Genomic DNA, 23,487 nt, shown 5'->3' with positions numbered 1-23,487 from the left:
AATCCAGACTTTTCGTCATTTTTTTTTCCATATCTTCTTGTAATATCTTTGTATCTTTTAATCAATGAAATGGGAATTTTTGGCACTGCGATCAACACTTGAGATTTCAGCAGACAAAAAATTCCAACTAGTTCTGCGTGTTTCCTAACCCATCAGCTGTAATATATCAACTGGTTGGGTAGGAAAAGCCACTCCATATTGACAGGCTGTGGAGTGTGAAAATTAATGTGTTTTTGACAAGGAATAGTTTTACTTACCTTCAAAACCGTCTGTGAGTAGCATTCCGATAACCATTTCTGACAAGGAATAGTTTGAAGGGCCTGTTAGCATAAACTTTAAGCAATCCTGATACTTTTTGATAAAATGCTATAAAGAAATAAAAAGAATTGATAGCTAGAGGAAAAGGGAAATATATTGCGACTTCCTCGATGAAGAAAAGTATTATAGATTGCGCAAGGCAAATCAAACAAGAAAAGAATAACTTTCCCCTTCCATCTGATCAACATGGTGATTTCACTACTACTGTTCTTTTCTGCATTTTCTGTTTCAGTCATCTTTCACCTTTGATTGCAAGCTATTCAAAGAAAGAGAGGTATGTTCTTGATTCACACCATCTAGTAGTTATTTGCATAATTTGCTTGATTTTGCTAAGTTATGAATATTATGAATTCTTATTTCCATGTCTAAAATTCTTTTTTGTAACTGGCAAGCGTTTTTGCTACTAGGAAGTTCCATCTTATGGTAGTGGAGGTTGATAAATATGATGTTAGCTTTGAAAGATGATGAGCTTTTTTTGCAATTTCCAGTTGTGATCATCTTCATATTATGTTTCTGAAGCTCTGAAATTACAGTATGAAATTGCATAAAAATAAAGAGAAAACTCTATATTTTCTAAAAAGTTGGTAATTCAAGAACCTAATAATAATAAAAATAACACACCAATTTATATATAGGTTAAAACTGACTTAAACAAAAGAAATCCAAATCTAAGTTGGAAAAGTACTTAAAAACCAAAATTAACTAGAGAAATAATAAAAATAGTACAGACAACATTTTTTAGATCTAATTTAAAGGTCTTCAGCTGTCTCCTTACATAACTAAGCTTGTAGAAGTATTCGGTAAAATTTGAGCCCGATCTAATTATAATATCTAAAATTATGACTGTTTTTGTCATTTGATACGTCTTGAAGGTAATTTTTTTTTTTTTATAGGCTTTGGTTATCTATTTGTTCCAATGTATCCATAACAATTTTCGAGTCAAAATCTTTACTATTTGTATTTGTGTCATTGCTATCATTATTTTGGATGCATAAGTACTTGTACCTAGGCCATTGCTGTAAGGATATGTAGAGACATGCATTGTGCAGGCATTAACTATACTTTTCTTCATCATCTTACCTCAGACGCTATACGTATACTGAGATGGCTGTTGATATTGTGATTTCCATCATTGGGAAGATTGGAGAGTTCATGGTTGAGCCAATCGGACGAAAATTTGAATATTTAATTCACTACAACAGCAACATGGAGACTCTCAAAGATCAAGTTCAAATACTGGAGGAAGTGAGAAAAGATGTCCAGGGATCAGTTGACGCAGCAACAGCGAAGGGTGAAACAATAAAAAATGAGGTTAGAAACTGGATGTCGAGAGTTGACGGGGTCATCTTGGAGGCTAGGAAAATTTTGGAGGATGATGCCGTTCAAAAGAAGAGGTGGTTTAATAGGTGGTTTCTTGATTTGGCTTCACGCTATCGGCTAAGCAGAGAATCAGAAAACAAAATAACAGCAACTGCAAAGATAAAAGTAGATGGGCAGTTCGATAATGTTTCCATGCCTGCAGCTCCCCCAGAAATAGTGTCTCAAGATTTTGTTATTTTTGAAAGCACTAGATTGGCTATAATGGAAATCATGGAGGCGTTGGAGGGCAATATAATCAATTTTATAGGGATATATGGAATGGCTGGTGTCGGTAAAAAGACTTTCGTCAAAGAAATTGAAAGAAGGGCTAAAGAAGATATGCTTTTCGATGCTGTTGTGATGGTTGTAGTGTCACGTACTGTTGAAGTGAAAAACATCCAACAGCAGATAGCAGATATGTTGGGCTTCAAGTTCGAAGAGAAAAGAGAACAAGGAAGAGCCAGTCAGTTGCATGCTAGATTGAAGAATGTGGAGAAGATCCTTATTATCTTGGATGATATTTGGGACACCCTTGATCTTGCTGCCATAGGCATTCCATTTGGGGATGATGATCATAAAGATCCCGAAAACGTGAATTGTAAAGTTCGTAAAATTGTAGTCACAACACGATGCAGACTAGCATGCAATTCTATGACCACAGGAATCGAGACTTCGAAGATCATCCATCTAAATGCTTTATCTGAAAATGAATCATGGGGCTTGCTTACGATGAATGCTGGTGAGGTTATCGACTCTCTCGAATTGAATTCCGTGGCAAAGAAGGTCTGCAGAGAATGCGGGGGTTTGCCCATAGCCCTTGTTACTGTGGGAAGGGCAATGAGAGACAAAACCCTGGAAGAATGGGAAGAAGCTGCTCTAGAACTTCAGAAACCAATGCCTTCAAACATTGAGGGCACGGACGAAATCGTGTATAAGTGCCTTAAGCTAAGCTATGACCACCTGAAAAATCGGGAAGCAAAGTCAATGTTCTTGCTTTGCTGTTTATTTCCGGAGGATTACAACATCTGTATAGAGGTTCTAGTGAGATACGGGATTGGGCTGGAAATGTTCAAAGATGTTCTGACTATACAGGAGGCAAGGAGGCGAGCACATTCTATCACCAAAAATCTCAAAGATTCATGTCTGTTGTTAGCAGGCAATGAAACAGGATGCATCAAAATGAACAATGTCGTCCGTGATGTAGCAAAAACAATTGCATCTGATATTTACTATGTGAAAGCTGGGGTGAAGTTGATGGAGTGGCCAAATGCGGAAACTTTGAAGCATTTCACTGGGATATCAGTAATGTTCAATCAGATAAATGGATACCCTGCTTCCTGGGACTGCTCAGACCTCCAGATATTGTTGATGCAAGGCAACTGTATTGAACAGCCCATGCCAGATGAAGTCTTTAAAGGGATGACAGCCCTTAAAGTTTTTGATCAGAGTGATATTATCTCGAAAGGCGATCCTTACTTTTCGAGGAAATTGGAACCAGGATTTTCTTATCTAACAAGTCTTCGGACATTAATCATGAAAAATTGCAGGATTGCTGCCCCAGCTGCTATTGGGAATATGAAAATGCTTGAGGTTCTAAGCTTGGCAAATTGCAAGCTCCTAGACCTACCACAGGAAATAGGGGAGTTGACAAATATAAGGTTGCTTGATTTGGAAGACTGCCATCATAGCAGAAAAAAACTCAATGCCATATTTCCTCCAAATGTCATCTCAAGGTGGTCCAGATTAGAAGAGCTGTACTCAAGTTCTTTCATGAAATACACCAGAGAGCACATAGCTGAGCTGAAATCACTGTCCCACTTAACCACCTTAATAATGGAGGTCCCTGATTTTGGATGTATACCTGAAGGTTTCAGTTTTCCTGAATTGGAGGTTTTCAAAATAGCCATACGCGGCTCTGTCCATCACAAGCAATCAAATTATCTTGAGGTTTGTGGTTGGGTCAATGCCAAGAAATTTTTCGCAATTCCTCCACTAGGCTGTGTCAAGCCATTACTGAAGAGAACACAGTATCTTAAACTATCGTCCTTTGAGGGGCTAAGGACTATTTTTCCTTACCAGTTGGCAGATAGAGATGGCTTAGCTGTCTTGGAAACTCTGGAAGTATCTGATTGTGTTGACCTTGAGTATTTGATTGACAGTGAAGAATGGAAGATGCCACCCGTAATAGAGCAGCATCAACACACTTGTTTGATGCACCTGGAAAAGCTAGACCTTCAGTGTTTGGGATCCTTTAAAGGGTTATGCCATGGTGCACTACCTGCTGAATTGTCCATGTCTTTGCAGAAGCTCAAGAGTATGAGGTTTTTCAAGTGCGTGAAACTGTCTAGTGTCTTTCCTTCACTTGAACTGCTGCAACGGTTTGATGAACTTGAAGAACTTTCAGTAGATTCATGTGAAGCACTGGAGTATGTATTCAGCCTCAAAATCGAAGAGCCTGTGTTTGAGGAGAAAAAGATGCTGTCCCATTTAAGAGAACTTGCACTATGTGATTTGCCAGCAATGCAGTGCATATGGGACGGCCCTACTAGACTACTGCGCCTGCATAATCTTCAAATTGCAGACATTCAAAACTGCAAGAAACTTAAAGTTCTCTTCGATGCATCTGTTGCTCAAAGTCTTTGCCAATTGAAAAAACTGCTAGTAAAAGGTTGCGATGAGCTGGAAACAGTTGTTGCAAAGGAACCGCAACGACAAGATGGCAGGGTGACGGTTGATATTGTGGTGTTCCCTCAATTAGTAGAGCTTTCACTACTCTACCTTCCTAACCTTGCTGCTTTTTGCTTGGATAGCTTGCCTTTCAAATGGCCATCCTTGGAAAAAGTAGAGGTTCGCCAGTGTCCTAAAATGGAAAACTTTGCTGCTATCATGGATTCAGATGAAAACCAAAGCACACCAAAGTTGAAGCAGATCAAATTGGATGAAGTTGATTTGATACTTCATGGAAGGAGCTTGAACAAGTTCATACAAAAGTACTCCGAGGCAAGGTATATATCAATCATTAATTGTAGTTTCTGATGAACAAACCAACCAACTGGATGTACTTATTACTTAGTTAAGAGATAATATTCAGTGGTTTAAAATATTTAAAACAGCAAAACTTCATACTAATTGTCAGCATTTTGGCGCAGGGAGCTGCGGAACCTGATAAATGACCATCAGAGGCGCATGCAAGGATTGACAGAAAGTTAGAAATGATATTGATCGGTAATACTAGCATTAACCCACCAAAATTCTTCCAACTTGGACTAAGATTGTATCTGCAATGGATTTAAGCTTAATCCCTTTTAACAAGCACGCATCACTGTTTTTCTGCTGCAGTTTTTTCAATTCTAAAAGCCAAGCTCCTTCCCCATGAAATCACTGTTGTATTGTTCTTGACTTGTTCACTGCAAGGAGGTTTGCCATGCTTCACATTTTAAGGTGTTTCTCTAGTGTCCGACAAGAAGAAAGGGTGCAATTTCACTTTGAAAACGAGTTAATAGTAAATTAGCCTGTAAAATTAATTGAGGTAAGCTGGTTTGTCATCTCTGTTTGTATAAAGTAAGCTCTGCATGCATATACAAACACATTAACATAAAATCAATATAGAAAGAAAAGAAGAGGTAAGAAACATAGAAAGAGACTACGAAGGAGTTGATTAAAGTGAAGAGCACATGAAAGGTTTGAGGAGATTGTGGAATAACCAGAGGAAGAGGCAGAAAATATGAAAAGACGAGAAAACAATCACAGATAATTAAAGTTACTTTGGTCTTAGGATTCTATGGAAAGCGATACAGAGGAAGAGGAGGTTAATGAAGGCCTCAAAAAGGTGAAGATTAAGAGAGCTACTACTTTGCAGAAAGAGCTTGTAATTGAGAATGATGAAATCCCCAATTTATAATTATCATTAATTTAACCTAAGAAGAGAAGCAAATCAACGTGCCATCCATCTCATGCTTGAGAGTGGTGGACTCTTTTTCTCGATAATTTACAAGCTACAAGTGGTTAGACAATAAAACCATGTTAAATAAGAAAATATAATAAGAGCATGAGCAAGTAAATTTTACTTGAACATAATCATACCGATCATAAACCCAACTCAGATAAGAAGTTCTTTGCTGAAATGGAAATTGTGGTTCCAGAGATCATTGTTCATCACCATGTCTAATACAAGTCTTCTTCCTGCTAGCTCAAACATGACCTAAGCACCAAACGTTGAAGCCAAAAATATGAAGCAGCTCCAAGCCGGATGCCTATTCTACATTACCAAGCTTAATAACCAAAAAGAAAGAATGCTCTTTAAGCAAATGAAAAGGCCTCGATTCAGCCACTGCCAACAACATCCAACCCTAGAAATATGGCCCTCCAAACACAACAAAAGCGACTTCCAGAATAAGACTACTTCTAGGTACAAAGTAACAAAATTCAAGGACCAATATGTAAAGTACCTAAATCAATTCTTAAGAATTTGTAAATAAAAATATTAACAACCCTCGTAATTTGATTCTCAAAACATATAAAATTGCAGTTCAAAGTGGGGTATGGCTAATCTTGTGATGGCTATGTTGCTGAGTTTCTACATCAACTGCCTCCCTTCTGCTTGAGAGTGATCTTATCCCCCAGGCTGAGGGCAATTCCCTGGGTCTTGCTCCTTATCCGGATGTACCCACTAAGCTTCCCATCCGCTTGTTTTTCTATGCTGAGATTGACCAACGCATCCTCACCAAAAATGCTTTTTGCATATAAATTTGCAGCCAAGAAACCACAGTCCCCGTCTAGTGCAGACCTGAAATTCAACCAACCAAAAGAGCACTTGTCAAATACCGATGGAAGGACATCAGACCAGTCAAAGAGTTTGTTATATGTGTGGAGTGTGTAGACCAAAATAACTCACGGTGCCGTAAGACACTTCATATTGGTAGACTTGATGACATGATCCAGAAAATCCTTCTCACTTTGAATTATTGTGTTCACAGCGACCTGAAACACGATATCAGCAATAATATTTTTAGAATCACAAGATATCAGCAATAATATTTTTAGAATTTATTATATATCGAAATGCACCAGTAATTGATGTAGAAGAGAAGTGTGCAGAAACTCTGAAATAAGAATAAGGAATGGAGATTGAATTCAGAAACATCCAGTCTAGAGACAATCCCTTAAGCAGGATTCAGGCCGGTGATGACATCAAAGTCAATAACAAAGACATGGTTAGTACTGCCAGCCACCAACAGAATTTGCAAGGGATGATAGTTTAGATTGAGGCCAGCAAAGAAATCATTTTCTCACCAAAAAAATAAGAACAGAGAATTAAATACCCAATTAACTAAAGCTTTACTTGTGCAGAAAAGAATATTAGCTTTACATCATACCACAATTCAAGTGGCTATCATTATATAAAAATGGAATGCTGCAGTTCGGATATTATTGTGCAAATTGTTACTCATGTCCCAGTAACTCAAAAAAGTGAGGGTTGTATCCTTGCATGATCATGCCAAATGAAATTTGAAGAGTCTTACATCATTGCAGCAGGCATGCAACACAGATCACAGAAATAAACAAGCCAAAGGGAATGCCAGTGGTACCTTGTTTTCCCATTCAAACTCTGCCCACATTGTTCTGAAAGCAGCATCTGTACAAACTGCAGGAGAAATATAATCCATGATATCAATGTGGATGTCGTTAAGGACAACAACTGTCCGCTCAAGTACGTTGGATGTCTCATACACAATATTGCCAAAAATCACTCCAGTCTCGGTTGAGGACACCTTGATGTTGGCCTTTATCTGCTTACTAGACTCAGGAGCTAGGATGTAGTTCTGTGGCCGCTCCACCAGTTTCAGGTCACCCATTGTGGCAAGTTCCAAGCACAAATTCTGGAGAGTGTCTTTTGTCCTGTTGATCACTGTGACATCAAGTACAATGTCATAGTGATGAACTGTCACATAAGCTTCAGCATAAACAGGGTCACTGAATCCTGTAAGCTGAAGAATGCGGTTAAGCTTATTTGCATCATCCCCATCCTTGATGAACTCTCCCGTTGCTCTTTTCAAATCATCTTGAACTTCATCCTCCAACTCCAGCTGACTCATACCCTGTAATTTAGATGAAGCCAGGAACACTTAATGTGAAAATTTTACTAATCAACTGAAAATCACCGTGATATCACTTAACAGCATCTGAAATCAAGCACTGCCTATATATTCAACCAAAAAAAAAAAGAAATGAAGAGACCTGACCATTGAAACATGAGGAAAACATCAACTTGGAAGTACAAAACATCATAGCAAGAAATGTTCACTGGCATTGAATCTTTGCTAGCAAATGATACTAATGCCTAAAACTGAATCAGTCTATATGAAAATGACGCTTAAATAATATCAAGCAGATCCAACTCTCAAAGAATGAAAGGGTAAAGAAGCAACTTTTAAGAGACTTGGTTCACAGCATCAGAAAAATCATGTAAAATATGCAGCTACATGAGTTTTAAGGGGAAAATGCAGCATAGCTCAAAAACAAGTATTAATATCACTTTTCCATAAGCAACTATCAAGGAATGTATCAATGATAGTAACAAATACTAATAACCAAAACTAGCAGTGGCTCTTAGCAAACTCCAAGTTAAAAACTAAAAAAACTCAAATCTTTCTTACCTTCCTGCTCTTCAAATGGTAGAAATCAATAAGGTCATCTGGTTGTGCATAAGAAACCTGAGCCTTTGCCTTTAGTTCCTCAGTTTCCCTCAGCTGTTTCTCTGAAAGCATTTTGACAAAACTCTGACGGCAAGACTGCAACCATATCTTCCTGACCTCATCACCTGTACTGCATAGTAATCTTATGCACAAGAGAATCCTATCATAAGAGTCGCCGTCAATAGGGTGTGATAGAACTGGTGACTGCCCAAGTTGTATCATAGCGACCATGATCAACAATGCCTGGGCGGATGCTTTGTTTACTTCAACCTTAGAAGGTTGCACCTCTTCCAATCTCAGAACAAGCTTTGTCAAAGTGCAGGCCACAACTGCTCCCAGGAAAAAATCACCAGTGAGAAGAAGGGATCTCAAGTTCCCAGCAGCCAATGACCCCTGAACAATGGTAGGAGGGGAAAAGGCAGTTTCAGAAGCAGCACTCTGTGTTGCGTAGGTCCCATCAGAAAGAATAGCAGGCCTTCTAGAAGAAACTGTAACAGAACTTGGTTGTTGAGAGTTCTTAGAAGCATCAGTAGGTGCTTCCCCTTCTTCTGAAACTGAATAAAATGGTAATTCTCCCAGGCATTGCTTGATGGTTGCAATGCCACTTTCAACTTCTGAAAGGGACAGACAATATTCACCGATTATCCAAAGAGCACAGGAGCAAACCCTTGCAGCTCGTATCTGGTAGAAAGTATCCAACAGTCTTGTTATAATAGAAACCCTCAGTTTTGGATTTGTCTCAATTATCTCCCGGACAAATATTGCAACATCAATAGCTGAAGCAACATTACTGTCTCCCAGGAAATCCATCAACAAATGAACAACTGTGCTTGCCACCTCTGGGAACTTGATGGCACAAGAATGGATGGCTTGGATGAGCATTTGCCTGTACTCACCATTCTTCTCAAGCTCTCCATTTTGAGTCTTCATAACTTCCTTCTTCAACATAAGAACAACCTCGTTGATATTCCTTGGGGTGATCAAATCAAGGGCAATATCTAGAGTCTTTTTCTGAATGTCTAGATTCGGGCTGGATAGCGCTCTAAGCACATCCATAATCCTGTCAACCATGATCTCTCTGTGAGAAGACTTGAGCTCATTCAGACGATCAAGAACTATAAGCTTCACATTATTGTCACTCTGAGAAATTAGAAGCTGGCAATAGGTGCTTGCAGCAGCTCTAATAGCAGTAGGTGCAGATGACAAAGAAACAAGTGTACTAGCACACTCATAAATAACTGCATTAGAAGGGGCATTCAGCAATGATATAATGATCTTAATGTATTTTCCCTTCTCTCCTCGATTTGTTCTGCACACCTTCCGAATCAACTCTAAGACAACCATCTGCAGCAGTTCACCCCATTCAGAGACCTTATCAACATTGGTCAAGAGGTAATTAGTGGCCCGATCTTGATCACAATTAAAGAGCATGAGAAAAGCATTCCTCTTAGCTGACTGATCTAGCTCTGTTGACAGAACCTTCTCAATCATTTCTGGAGCATCAATCAAAAGCTGCTCACCATGAGGAAGCTTATAAATGGCCATCACAGCTGAGATAGCATTCCTCCTAATGAATGGATGTCGGTGCTCTAGATTCTGAAGGACTGAAGGGATAAGTGGTTCAATTATTTCTGTCTCATTCAATCTACAGAGAAACCTCAATGTCACCCCACGAATGTATTCATTGGGGTGCTGAAGATTGTTCCTCAGGTTTTGGCATATGAGAATCATCTCTGGTAACACCCTCCCCTTGGCATCCTTCTTGTCAATAATCTCCAGATACAACAGTAAAAGTTTCTGGACTGTGTGGTCTTCTGATGGCAGGACATATCTGACTATGGTGATAAACAGTTGTGGTAAGGTTTCCCCATTTAATAAAAGACTAATTGCTTTCTTCATGGCATCGATCTTAGCTGACACATCACTGCCTTCAAGCGCCTCTTTGATCTCTGTAGCTATAGCTGGGGTCCCTTTATCAAAGTGCACAAGAAATGTACAAGACTTCTCCATCTCTTTTTTATTTCCTGGTAATACAAAAAAGACATATTAACTGAAATCAATATTAGATAAACAGACAAGAAAAGGCAAAAAGAGCACCGACTGTGAAAAATAAATTGTAAGAAAAACTGAATAAATAAATAAATAAATAAAGTTTCCTGTCTCTTCCAAATAATTCATCTCTATTCAGAAAAGCCCAAGATTGAAAAAAAATACCACAAATATCATGATATATACATTTAGCCTCTCTATTTCATAATATTAAGCCAATTGACACAACTCAAATTCTTAACAACATCCTACCATTTCCATCTAATTCAATTAGAATTACCACAGTGACCAAACTTATTCTACCTACATTACAGATACCACATGATTTAACACGTTCCGTTCACATAATAATGCCAATTTGAAGGACACCAAATTTGCAACTAGAAGCAAAATCAAATCAGCACGAGGCATTAAAATCTAACAGCATTCTCGTTTTACTTCTTCAAATCGTAAACACTAATCAATGTGATCACTAATTTAACAAAACAAAACAAATTCAACCTTCTCACAAACTCCAACCTTTTCCACTAGTGTTCCCAAATCATCACATTCTGACAACTTTCCATCAAAATTCACACACAAATCACTAACCAAATTTTTACCTAAATTACAGATCCAGCACAATTAACACATAAATGTAAGTAAATCTGTAATTCACACCAAAACCAAAAACATTAAACAATAACAACTAATCAACTAAATTACTCAAAAATAATCAAAATTAGATCTAGAAATTAATAAAAAAACGCATTTCAGATCTGCTCAGTCTAAACTCAGATCAGAATCCTAAATACAAAGCAATAATCAATCAAAAAGTCGTCGTCTTATATTGTGAGCACATCGAAACCTAAAAATCAATCAATTAGAGCCATAAATGATAGTAATGATAATTCAAAACCGATAAAAGAGCAATAACTTTGGGTACTGAGAAAATGGAATCACTTTCTCGGAATCCAAACAGATCGAGAAAGAATTCGAGAGGCAAAACGAACCGTATAATGATGCGGTGAGATCCAACTATAAGAAAGAGAGAGAGCGTGTGGAATTCAGTGAGAGATAGAGAGAGAATATTGACTGACCCGAACAGATCCAGCTCGTGTTTTTTTTATATAAGATGGAAGATAATAGAGGAAGAGAAGAAGGACTTTGACTGTAATTGTTTTAAGTTGGTTATGGTTTTTTTGGTAACTGAAGTTCATAAAATTGACCCGGTCCATGACCCGGTACCGGCCCAAAAACCAGGTCACGGGCCTGGTAGCTACAAGATGAATAGTCCAACTCCAAACCTAACCATCTTCAGCATCCTCCACTTATTTACCCGCCATTAATTTCCATCTTTGCCCACGCATTATCCGTTATCCTTGTTTCCCTCTCCTCTCCCTCTCTAAGCTCCACCTTCATTTCCATGGCTGATCATTAATGGGTTTTTTCACTACTAACATCACCAGCAATGCCATGCAAAATCATCTTCTCTCCCTCTATTCTACTAAGTTCCCATCATCAAACCCATTACCCACTTTCAAAATCACCTTCTCTTATTCCTCTACACCCACTCGTCGTAGGTTTCACAAGCCTCATCATAGTCTCAAACGCCTTACCTTTCGTATAGTTCAGCTCACTAGAAGAAGAAAATTGGAACAGATTTTTGAGGAAGTCGAGAGTGCTAAGAGAAGGTATGGGAAGTTAAATACGATAGTTATGAATGCGGTGATTGAAGCTTGTGTGCATTGCGGGGATACCGACTCTGCTCTTATTGTGTTTGATGAAATGTGCAAGTCAGAAAGTTGTGGGGTTGATGGTGTCTCTTATGGGACTCTGTTAAAGGTACTTGAATTTGAATTGAGGTGTTCTGTTTTCGTAACTTTTGTTTTGATTTCATATTAGTTTGACTATTACTTTAATTATTGTTCGATAGGGTTTGGGCGTGGCTAGAAGAATTGATGAAGCATTCCAGATATTGGAATCAGTGGAAATGGGTACAGCTGTTGGAAGTCCAAAGTTGTCGGCTCCGATGATATTTGGTCTCTTAAATGCTCTAATTTCAGCAGGTTTGTAAAATAAGAGATGAAGTTATGGGCTTTGTTTTGTTTCCAGGTTCTTTAGGGGGAGCACTTGAAACTTTTAAGAGCTTTTCTTGATAAACTGGATAGATTGGATTGTGCTTGATTAGGATAACCATTTCATGACAAGACATCGAGCCCAAATTTGAAATATCTTGGACAAATTGCCTTTTCATTGCTTGTATTAGTAAATCTATTTGCTTATTGCGGTCTCACTACAAGCACGGGGTTTTTTTTTAATTGATATTTTGAAAATCATGAGCTTATTTATATTGCTGCATTTGCAATGCTGTAGTGCAGGAGATATACGCCGAGCTAAGGGTCTTCTAGCTCGCTATGGTTATTTGCTTCATGAAAGCTGCAATCCTTCCATCTTGGTATATAACTTATTAATGAAGGTTGAGCACTGATCTGTACTTTTGGGTTTTATGGCATTTCATTGAGAAACAAAAATCTAGTATTTGTTATCATTTTAAACATCTTTCTCTTTGACCTTTCAGGGATATATAAGTGCTGGCTGTCCTCAAGATGCCTTGCCTGTGCATGACGAAATATTGGAGTTAGGATTAACCCCTGACAGGTTCACCTATAACACTCTGATATCTGCATGTGTGAAGGCTGGGAAATTGGATGCTGCAATGCAATTCTTTGACGAAATGAAGGTCACAAGCATGCATTTGAAAGGCTAGTTTAGAGCTTCTGTATACAAGAAATTAGGTTGTTGCACAAGAAGTTACATTAGTTTACTTAAATTATTAAACCCTTGATCTTTTTCAGGACAAATCACAAAACTTTAGTTGTGACAAGCTTTATCCGGATGTTGTCACGTACACAACATTACTTCAGGTCAGTGAATTGTGCATATATACTTTATTTTGTGATGAGGAGTTTGTGGAAATTCGAATTTGAGAATTTAGAATATTTACCAAAGTGTTCAAAAACCATTTAACAAAATGGTGTGCTTCTTTTACTGCTGAAGTGGCCTCTTGATCTTCTTGTGTGTGAGTCAGAGATTGCAGTTAAACAATTTGTATTTAGCTGTTTTATTGCTTTCCTTTCCCCTGCAGGGCTTTGGTGGTGCCAAGGATCTCCTGTCAGTTCTGAAGATTGTCTGTGAAATGAAAATGCATCGGAATTTAGTTATTGATCGAACTGCATTCACAGCAATGGTTGATGCATTGCTAAACTGTGGTTCCATGAATGGTATGCCACATTTGGATTTTTACTCAGGGTTCTGCAGTGCTTATCAATTTAGGTTATAAAGCTGCATTGGAATTGAAATTTGAATTAATATCAGCATTTTGTAATATTTAAGCTTTTAATCATATATGCATGCATGTATTCTTTAAAAAAAGTGCTTTCTGTTTTTTTTTTTTTCATGCTGAATGGTACCCATCTGATTCATTTTAATGGGTGAAGGCTACACAAAGTGTAGTTGAACTTATACCTCTTTCACTTCTGACGCAAGCTGTCACCCCCCTCTCCGAATTACTTTGGTAATGCATCTTAGTATCTTTGATTATATTCACTTTAGAATTGTGCTTTAAGTTAGTTAAGTAAACCAGCCTCTCTAATTGCTTCTTATTGTTACCTAATTTACCAACCAGACATGTATTTATAAGCATACACAACCTGCTGTCCATCAAACAAGCTTATATGAGATCTTGTTTTCTTGTCTTGATCATTCACTTATATCTTACATCTTTGCACATAGCTATCCTATTGGTCAATTACACACTAAAAGAGTCCATGCATGGCACGTTTAAATATGCATTTACATGTGTAATGACCCATACTCAAAAGCTAACCTATGAAAGATACCATAGCATCACTTAAGTTAAACTTCAAGCTAGGACTCCAAAGACTCTTCGGTTGGTAGCCTATCTCTTGAGCCCTCTTTCAACCTCATCTTGATTCCATGAAAATAATTTATCAACTACTAATGAGATAACCCAGTGAATGATTAAAGAAATAAGCATGGGAAACTTCATAAGTTTTCAATATATATGCCTAACATCATATCGACATAATATTTACACAAGTAAACATGTATGACAATTGAATGTCCATATCTCATATCCATATACTACTCAATGGTAGCATATGTAGCATATAGGTGGCCACTATTTCAAGTAAAGCAAGCTACCTCTTTTCACATATCATGTGCAATTATATCAACACAATATTTGGGCTAAAACATATCTTTTACTTTAAAAAAACACAATACTTTCAATCTTTCATGGTCATACTCTTATTTAGCAATCATCATAAGAAGTTTCCATTGAAAACTGAGGTTATACATATATATTCTGAAAATCCAGCAAGCATTTAAAGAAATTCTTCATACATAAAAGCATCCAAAAACAATAGGATTTATGCATACTTATTAATTTAATCACTCACCATAAGCGCTTTAGCCCTTTACCCCCTACTTTTTCCTTTACTTTCTTTTCTTTCCTTTCTTTTATAACATCACAATCTATCTTCGGTTTTCTTTCTAACAATTCTAATGAATTTAAGCACTAATACCTTACAATTTGTTCTTGGAATATATGGTTTGGTGGTGTTAGTTTGTAGGATGGTGTTTTGCTCTCTCTTAAGTTCAAGAAAAGGGTGTAGCTGGTTCTGAAAATTTTGAAGGAAAGCACATCTCTACCTTCCTTTTGACACCTGATAAGCATGACATGCCAAAACTTGTTTTCCTTCACCTACTTAATCATGCAAAATTTATCCTACTTCACCTACTTAAGTTAGTAATTGCATTTTGAACCTTCTTTATTTTAGTTCTTTGACTTTTGTCCCCTAATTTTCTCTAATCTTGCATTATTATAAAGAAATCACCAATTATAGTCAATGCAAATTTAGGGGTGTTACACCAGCAATGGTTCTAAATTATTCTTGATACAAAAATAGAGCAAAAGTCTTATAAGCACTCATGAGATATTTTCTGTGATACATCTAGGTGCTCTCTGTGTATTTGGAGAAATAATAAAACGTGCTGGTGTGAACCCAAAGCTTCGACCAAAGCCTCATCTCTATCTTTCCCTTATGCGTGCTTTTGCCAGTCAAGGAGATTACAATATGGTAAAAAATCTGCACAGGCGATTGTGGCCAGATTCATCTGGAGCCATCTCTCTAGCTCTTCAAGAAGAAGCAGATCATCTTCTCATGGAGGCGGCTTTAAATGATGGCCAGGTGCTACAAACAACTGTGCTATTGTACTTGCTTTGTGTTTTTATTTTCTTTAAATGATAAAGCTATTCTTGTTTCCAAATAGTACTACTCTCTGTGATTAGCTGATGTGATTGAGAAATTACTGAAAATTACAATGTTTGTGTGTTATCCTTTTGTCAGGTTGATGTGGCTCTGGAAAATCTCACAAATGTTGTACTAAAATGGAAACGGATACCATGGACAAGTCGAGGAGGCATGGTATGTAATTGCAATTTACTTTTCATGAATAATTGAAATGAATAGCGACTATGTGCCCCTGATTTAGGTTTCATATAAAGTAATCTGTTTAACTGGATGCTCTGTAATATGCAATGTTGGAGTCACCTGAAATGTCATTTCTTACTGCTTGTCAACTGGCTCAGAGCATTACAAGTGTTTGGTGGATACGTTGACTTTTGGGAAACCAGTGTTAAGAACATCTTTCAGACATTTCTTGATTGAACCTAAATTTCCATAACTTATTTAGTGCCTTTTCAACTTAGCCTAGAATTTTGGATTTTGAAATTATGCAAAGTTACATGTGACTTTTTAAGTAATGGCTTTTATTTCTTACTAAAGTTGTTCCCAACCCTCAATTTACCTGTGGAATGTAGGTTGCTATGCGGATAGAGGCCTTGTTGGGATTCACCAATTCCATATTCAGTCCTTATCTGCTTCCTCAGGTACGTGAGTTTATTTATCAGCATTCTTGAAGCACGTATGGATCTCCTATTGACTGATAATGAAAAAAACACAAGATGGCTACATGTTGAGACTGGATCCACCACGGGCGATTCTTTTACATGAATGGCTCTTGCCAAGAACGCAACCCAATTGAATACCCTTAGTTAGCAAATATTTGGTTCTTGTTGGACTCTTAAATACACCAGTTTATGGACGATAGATGCCAGTATGCGACTGAGAGTTTTTCACCTGTGATAACTTAAGGTCATGTTTGACAATCTACAAACTACAGATCACCACGTGAACCTCTCTGACAATCTTGAGTTCAACCTCTCTGTTCAGGTATCACCAAGGGAACCTATCGAGAGCATCATGATGCCACTAAAAGCAGCTAAGCCTTTACTCGGTACCCTCCACTTGAAGAAAGTGGTTATGCGCTTCTTTTGGAATCGAGTTCTGCCTGTTGTAGATGACTGGGGCAGCTGTGTGGGACTTTTGCATCGTGAAGACTGCACCGAGGTACTTTCTTGTTCTTCCTTCTAAGTGACTTCCAGATTATAACTCTGTTGACTCACCAAGTTAAATTCCAGCCTTATCAAATCTCACTTGATGCTTATTTGGATGCATGATGATGATGTTTTAAATATTTTGCAGTTGAATGCCCCCCTGATGACAATGATGAGAAGCCCCCCACCTTGTGTTACAACCACGACGTCTATTGGCCATGTGGTTGATCTAATTTTAGAAAAGATGTATAGAATGGTTGTTGTTGTAAAATATAGTAATTTAAATAGTTCTACTAACAGCTCAGGTTCTAAAACTGTTGGAGTTTTTACAGCTGAACAATTGTTTAAACTTGTTGTGCCTGTACAACGGCCATTGGAGCAAGAAAGAACTCTTGGTAGAAGACGGTGTGAGAATTTTGATGCGTAATTGTATTTGTTACTCGACTGAATTCCTGCGCATTATCCTATTAAAGAAGAGTCTTCTCATTTTCTTTGATTAAGGAAGTCTCGTATTTCTAATTATTGGAGGGTATAATTCAGCCTTTTTCTATCCAATATTTCCACCACCTACATTTCATCACTAAACCACGTTGTCCTCCACCAACGCCATCATTATACTCATCATGAACACTACTACCTTATAATATATTTAAATTATCAACTATTAAAGATAATCTTATAATATTATTTAAAAATAATATTGTCTGTATCACTAAACTTAAAAAATGTTATTTTAAAGGAGACAAAATAAATCATATCTCATTAAAAAAAAAAATATACTCATGAGCTTCAATAGTTATAAAAAATAATATCAAGTAAATCCATAAATAATTTAGTATATTCATATACAAAGTTTTTATTCGCCTCAATTTTCAAGAAATTTATCCATAATATTAGAATGTATTATTTTAAATATTTTATCATGATACATGTATTTTTGAGGTAAAGTTAATATAAATTGTAATTTTTTTATTTGCTTAAGTTTTTTCTCATTAAATTTTTATTTACAAGGTTTTAATAAGATAATTTTATATTTTTATAAATCTAAAAATATTCAAATATGAGTCATGAAGTACATATATAAAATTTTTTATTGATTTATAAAATATTTAGAAATCACACGAGAATGTTGTATCTTTTTTTCTGCTTACATTTTTCCTCATTAGATTTTTCTTTGCAAAATTTTAAAAAGATATATTTTTAATCTATAATCATTTAAAGTAAAGTGATATAAAATCTATAATTATAAATTATTTTTGTTGTTACGCATGCAATTTACATATATTTTTAATGGACTTGTTAATAAAATCTGATAGAAAAAAAATACAAACTCAAACGTGCAACAATTCAATTACTGAAGTAAAAACAAATAAATCATGAAAATCAAAGTGTACAGTAGTTCAAAAGTTTTGAATTTACAAATCAACCGATGACGCCGAAGCCTCTCTGGAACCCTGGCGTCCGCCCACCTACGTCCGAACTGGGCCAAGCTGAAGATAAATCCAACAAAATGCTCGGTAGGGTAATTAGCATCAGAGCCTTAGTACAAGCACTTGACTGCATGCAATCACAGCTCTCCAAACCCAGTGGGTTACAAAATCAGATCCAAGCCTACGCCCCATCTAAAGGAATAAAAAAAGAAAAAGCAGATTCCAGCAGAAGTTTGGTTCAGCTTTTGCGCCCCTCTCATTTTACAGTGGCACGTGGGCTTGCCAGCCGAGCAGTGCCGGTGCCGGTGATGTCTTTTACGAAAACGACACGATCAAATTTCAATGCTCGTTGTACACGCCTGCCTCTTACCACCATAATGAATTCACCTAATGGGCCCAGGCCCCCACTTGCCCTGGCAAGCCCATAACCCCAGTCCCTACCACATATTTTACCATCAACGCGTGGTCCAGATTTAAATCCAGCAGCTCCTTGAACCTTCTCGCGCCGAACACAGGTTCATCATTCTAGACACCAAAGCTCCACGGGTGCATCACCCTTACAAAAAAATAATAATCAATTTCCACGTGTCTTCCACGCAAGCACAAAAGCTTTGCGTCACGTGACCTCAACATCACTAGTTTAAAATACAAATCAATGTTTAATCAACAAGGTGTGTGTATATATATATATATATATAATTCAATTTTGAGATCAATACTTAATAGATTTGTTTGTTTTTTAATGCAACAACAAGAAAATACATTCTTAAAATGACGAATTATCACCCTTCTAAATACATTCAATTTATATGAACGATGCACATTTAAAATTGTTCGATGGAAAAATAGGCTAAAAATATATTTTTTTCATAGAAATAATAAGAAAAGGAAGCAATAATTGATATCAATTCATAAATCACGATTAAAATCATATTTTTTGTCCTTCTCGTATGAAAAAAATGAAGAGGTCCCTGTCCAATGTAAGTTGTCTGTACCAATCACCAAGGAGCATGCTATCTTCTTCGCAACTTTATAATCAAAATCCAAATGTTAACTCATATTATATATATAAAAAAATAATCGATATAATGAAAAAGACCGATCCAACAATATCCTTTGAAATAAAAAAATATATATACTTTTCAACATAATGTTTTAAAGACCTAAACTTAGGATAATTTTTAAAATATTTTTATTTTAAAATACATTAAAATAATATATATTTATTTATTTTAAAAATTAATATATCAAAATAATTTAAAAATATAAAAAAATTATTTTTAAAAAACATGGTTAAACCACGATACAGAATAAAATTTTTATGTAATAATATAATAATATGATAAAAAAATATATATTTAAAATAAAAAAACACTTAAATCTACTTTCCTTTTCATCAAAGCCAGGTTAGTGAGCTCATCTTACAATTAAAGAAGTAATTACCTTGTAAATTCTGCTCTTGGAATTCGAAATTATTGAAAACATGTACATGTTTAGCTTAAGGACAAAATAATTGGCATGCAAGTAACAGGTTGGGGACTTCTTGGATTCCACGCAAGCTTCTAGCAACCTGTAGTTGCTTCCACCACACGATGGAATAAGTCAAACAGCACACCTTCTTTAGCAAGCTGGCGCGATGCTTTAGCCTCCTATAAATGACGGGCAGCATACTTACCCATAACTGCAGTAACCAGGCAGCAAGTCTAGATTCAGACCACAAACAGCCATTTAAACAAAGTTTCACTTCCGTCAGAATTTCAAACTCGTCTGAACTAATCAATAATGGAAGTTGATGAAGGATGCAGGACGCCAAGACGCAGCGAATATCAGATACCGGCACCTTTGGTGTGCCCGCCACCACCAAAGAAGAAACCCTTTTATGTTAAGCAAAGAAGGGTCCCTCCTAAGGAAGGATACTTTCAGCCTCCTGATCTTGAGGGAATCTTAATGGATATTGCACCAAGAAGGGAAGCATGTGCTTGACTGGCTACTGTGCGAGAACTGTAAAGAAAGGTGGTCGCCTAGAGCCTTAACAGGTGGCTTGTATTATTATTTAACTTGTTTTGTATACCCGGTAGTTGTGAGATCTGTGAATTACAGCATCTTTCTTGGAATCTTTTTGCTGTTAATTGAAGATAACCCACTAATCCTTTTAAGGAAAACCACTTGTTTGTTAGAAGGATTGTAGTTAGGGTAGGAATTATAGACATATTCTCTGCTCGTACTCTGTTTCTTAGATTCTAAAACGTTTATATATTTTATCTGTCAATCTTGCTATTCAATATGGTTTAATTTTCACTCTCGCTGTGTTATGATTTTTGTGGTGTGTGTTACTGTAACTTTTTCGGGTGAGATGGAAATCAATGAACGTTATGATTATTATAACTCCTTGGGTGAGCTGGTTTTAAGATTCACATAATGGTGGGAATTCCATTTGTATTGGATATTGATGAGCTCCATAGTTCAGACAGGCGGCCCTGAATGAGGCCCAAGTGCTAATAGCCATACTTCCACACCAATGGGATTCTTTGGTTTTTTTATGTATTTTTTTTTAGAGTTTTTATTTAATTTTTTCAATTTTATTTTATTTCTGTGTTGATGTAGAAATTTTTTAATCATTCAATAAAATAAAATAAAAATAAAATTTAATTTAATAAAATTCATAACTCTATTTACATGTTTAATAATTATGAGTTAATATAATTGTATTATTTTTTATTCAATTGATTTTTTGTTTTCTTAAATCTTTCAAGTAAACAAGATTATGTAGATGCCATTATTATATGATATTGAATTTAAAACTTGATTTAAGCATAGGATTAAGTTGTTAGTGCTCAAATTAAATCCATTATATTAGCTTTAATTATAATATGAAAAAGTTTTATGCGTCTTAATGCAATCATGTTATGTTTTTTTTTTTTTTCTTTTCCACACCGCAGTATAGGGCGGGAAGTTTTCCCTGTACAGACAATTTGTTTTTACCTGATGAACGATATCAAGCCAAATGTTTCGAACGCGGAGTGAATAAAAATTCCAGATAATGACGTTGTCGGCAGTGGAAGGAAAATTGTTGCTCAATTGACTTGGGAACTAGAAATTTAGAAACAAGGAGCTATAGTAATTTTTTGAGGGATGCATGACCCTCCCCCGCAGCAACGTATATGGTAATTTCTCCGTGATTTGATAAGGGTGGGTTTCAAAGTTCAAACCAACAGCACCAGTTAAGCCACACTTCTGGGTCGGTGGCATGTTGCGGGTGACAATTTTCAGAGCCAGCGACTTGGGAGGGTATTGGGCTTGCATTGGATTGCACAAAGGAAGAAGTTCACTCCTCGCCATTTTATTGACGACCTAATAATTCGAGCATCTTTATGCCTAATTCTGACGTGAAGAAATTCAGGGCCAGGTCCTACTGGTTCTTCTGAGAACGGTTAGCTCTTGGCACCGGCCAAAGATTTAAACATCGACAAGGCAGCAATCGAAGGTGAAAATGGAGTTCACCTCCATGAAGGATAGATCCTTTTGAGGCCGAGCTAAACTGCTATCCTCACGCCCGAACTCATTACTTATTGCACGCAGCTGATACTGGGCCTTCAGTACCGTAGTGGTCTTGTGGTGGATCCATAGGCTGGTCACTGTGACAACATTCGACATTGTCAAAATAAGGCCTTGTATATCCCACTTATAATCTACAGTTGCAGTTAATACCATCAGCACAATGGCGCCATAATCAACTTCACCATCGCCACATTACTGTTACTACTCTTCCACTATCATGAATTCCAGTTTCACTGCCAATATTCTACCAGAAATAAATGAAAGCAACAAAACCAACAGATTCTCAATTCTCAATAACTATATTAAAGTAAATAGGAACATAAAACAAGAATCCGAAGAGAGTACCTAGCTAGTTTTTCCATCAAGCTGGTCATTTCCACAGGACCTATAATTTGTCAGAGGTTTACAAGCCAGCCAGGCATACCAAACCCGTCTTGAGCTCTATCGATGCTTTTCTTGAACATGTCTATCGTCACAGCACTGGTAGCTGAAGCAGTTGTGATAATTTCTATTGCGGGTTTCTATTACCAAAATGTTAGCCGTGAACTTACAACGATGTTTCCCAGTATCTAGTATTGATCACGCAAAGCGTTTTCTGTTGAAAGCTTGTATTTTTAATCTTTGGAAGAAATAATTAGAGAAGTTTGGATGTTTTGAAGGTAATGCCATTTCTTTATAGCTGGGTTAAATTATTGTAATGCAGGTTCAGGTGGTCTCAGGGGCCTAATACCTTCTTCTAGAGTTGGTAAATTTTAATTTGTACCCATGTTGTAGATTGTTTTTTATTGTTCATGGAGTGTGGAAAAGTACAATGTGGTTAATTTTTGCACTTTTCATTTTAATCATACAACTTTATATTTTTATATTTCAGTCATTGGATGTTGAGAAAATCATCGGAAAGGGGGAGTAGAATGAAAGATCTCGGTCAGCTGTATTTCTACCATAACAACACTAATATTGATGTTAATGAGTTTTATTAAAGATGATAGTTTGATAAAATGATTTGGATCTTTTAATCGTGCTGAAAAAATAGATTGAAATCTCCAAAGTTTGTTTTAATTTTGAGTTTTGTGACTAATTATATAGTATGTTGGAGTTGGAAATAAAGTTAATGAGAATTCTATGATTTTTTTTGTGCATTTATATGAAAATAGGTTAAATTTAGGTTTTCGAATCCAAATTACTTGGAACCTTAATTTTTCCATCGTCATATTACTACATCAAATAGAAAATGGTCACGGACACGTATACAGAGCAGATAATGTTTTTTACTCAACTGCAGTCTCCAGTTACATTTAAAATTACAGAATAGCTTAGCGTAGCATGGCATCAGCACTGTTGCCGCAACATCTTTGCCAGAAGCAGAGTTTATCTGATGTCGCCAGCTCTCAAACCAGCCCATCAATTCAATGCCAGAGGTGAAAATTGAAACTCAAAACTGTTTTTTATTATACACAACCACATAGTGACGCCACGTGAAGTAAAGAGGACCTAAATGGTAAGTTGATGCAAGAGGCCTTTTACCTTGTTGGGCAAGAACCCCACAGCTAGCCCTCGTCAGTTGGTGTCACACTCACTGAAAAGTGTTTTCTGGCAAAGCAATTTCATGATTTTT

The 23,487-nt window shown here is 36.6% G+C and overlaps 3 protein-coding genes across 6 annotated transcripts; 2 read left to right on the top strand and 1 right to left on the bottom strand.

The window, feature by feature from the left end:
- Positions 1–458: 458 nt before the first annotated feature.
- On the top strand, positions 459–5,100 carry LOC105140620 (disease resistance protein At4g27190-like). The gene is made up of 3 exons (XM_011047516.1): positions 459–592; positions 1,404–4,682; positions 4,827–5,100. Exons 2-3 carry the CDS (start codon positions 1,423–1,425, stop codon positions 4,885–4,887), a joined length of 3,321 nt encoding a protein of 1,106 aa, XP_011045818.1. The 5' UTR covers positions 459–592; positions 1,404–1,422; the 3' UTR covers positions 4,888–5,100.
- A 691-nt stretch (positions 5,101–5,791) lies between these two features.
- LOC105140619 (coatomer subunit beta-2) lies at positions 5,792–11,496 on the bottom strand. 4 transcript variants are annotated; one of them, XM_011047512.1, is made up of 5 exons: positions 11,414–11,496; positions 8,334–10,396; positions 7,266–7,775; positions 6,572–6,657; positions 5,792–6,463 (listed from the first exon to the last, which is right to left on the bottom strand). In XM_011047512.1, exons 2-5 carry the CDS (start codon positions 10,380–10,382, stop codon positions 6,259–6,261), a joined length of 2,850 nt encoding a protein of 949 aa, XP_011045814.1. In that variant the 5' UTR covers positions 10,383–10,396; positions 11,414–11,496; the 3' UTR covers positions 5,792–6,258. The 4 variants fall into 4 exon arrangements, with proteins under 4 accessions (XP_011045814.1, XP_011045815.1, XP_011045816.1 ...); XM_011047513.1 differs by having other exon boundaries at positions 8,334–10,393; positions 11,412–11,468; XM_011047514.1 differs by lacking the exon at positions 11,414–11,496 and adding an exon at positions 11,336–11,413 and having other exon boundaries at positions 8,334–10,393.
- A 232-nt stretch (positions 11,497–11,728) lies between these two features.
- Positions 11,729–17,384, top strand: LOC105140618 (pentatricopeptide (PPR) repeat-containing protein / CBS domain-containing protein). Its single transcript, XM_011047511.1, has 11 exons — positions 11,729–12,245; positions 12,337–12,469; positions 12,782–12,879; positions 12,982–13,143; positions 13,259–13,327; positions 13,549–13,684; positions 15,444–15,676; positions 15,836–15,913; positions 16,309–16,377; positions 16,721–16,897; positions 17,033–17,384. Exons 1-11 carry the CDS (start codon positions 11,841–11,843, stop codon positions 17,309–17,311), a joined length of 1,839 nt encoding a protein of 612 aa, XP_011045813.1. The 5' UTR covers positions 11,729–11,840; the 3' UTR covers positions 17,312–17,384.
- Positions 17,385–23,487: the final 6,103 nt, after the last annotated feature.

This window comes from Populus euphratica, unplaced genomic scaffold (assembly GCF_000495115.2).
Source record: "Populus euphratica unplaced genomic scaffold, PopEup_1.0 scaffold116.1, whole genome shotgun sequence".
NCBI lineage: Eukaryota > Viridiplantae > Streptophyta > Magnoliopsida > Malpighiales > Salicaceae > Populus > Populus euphratica.
This window is presented reverse-complemented; position numbering and strand designations above follow the sequence as displayed.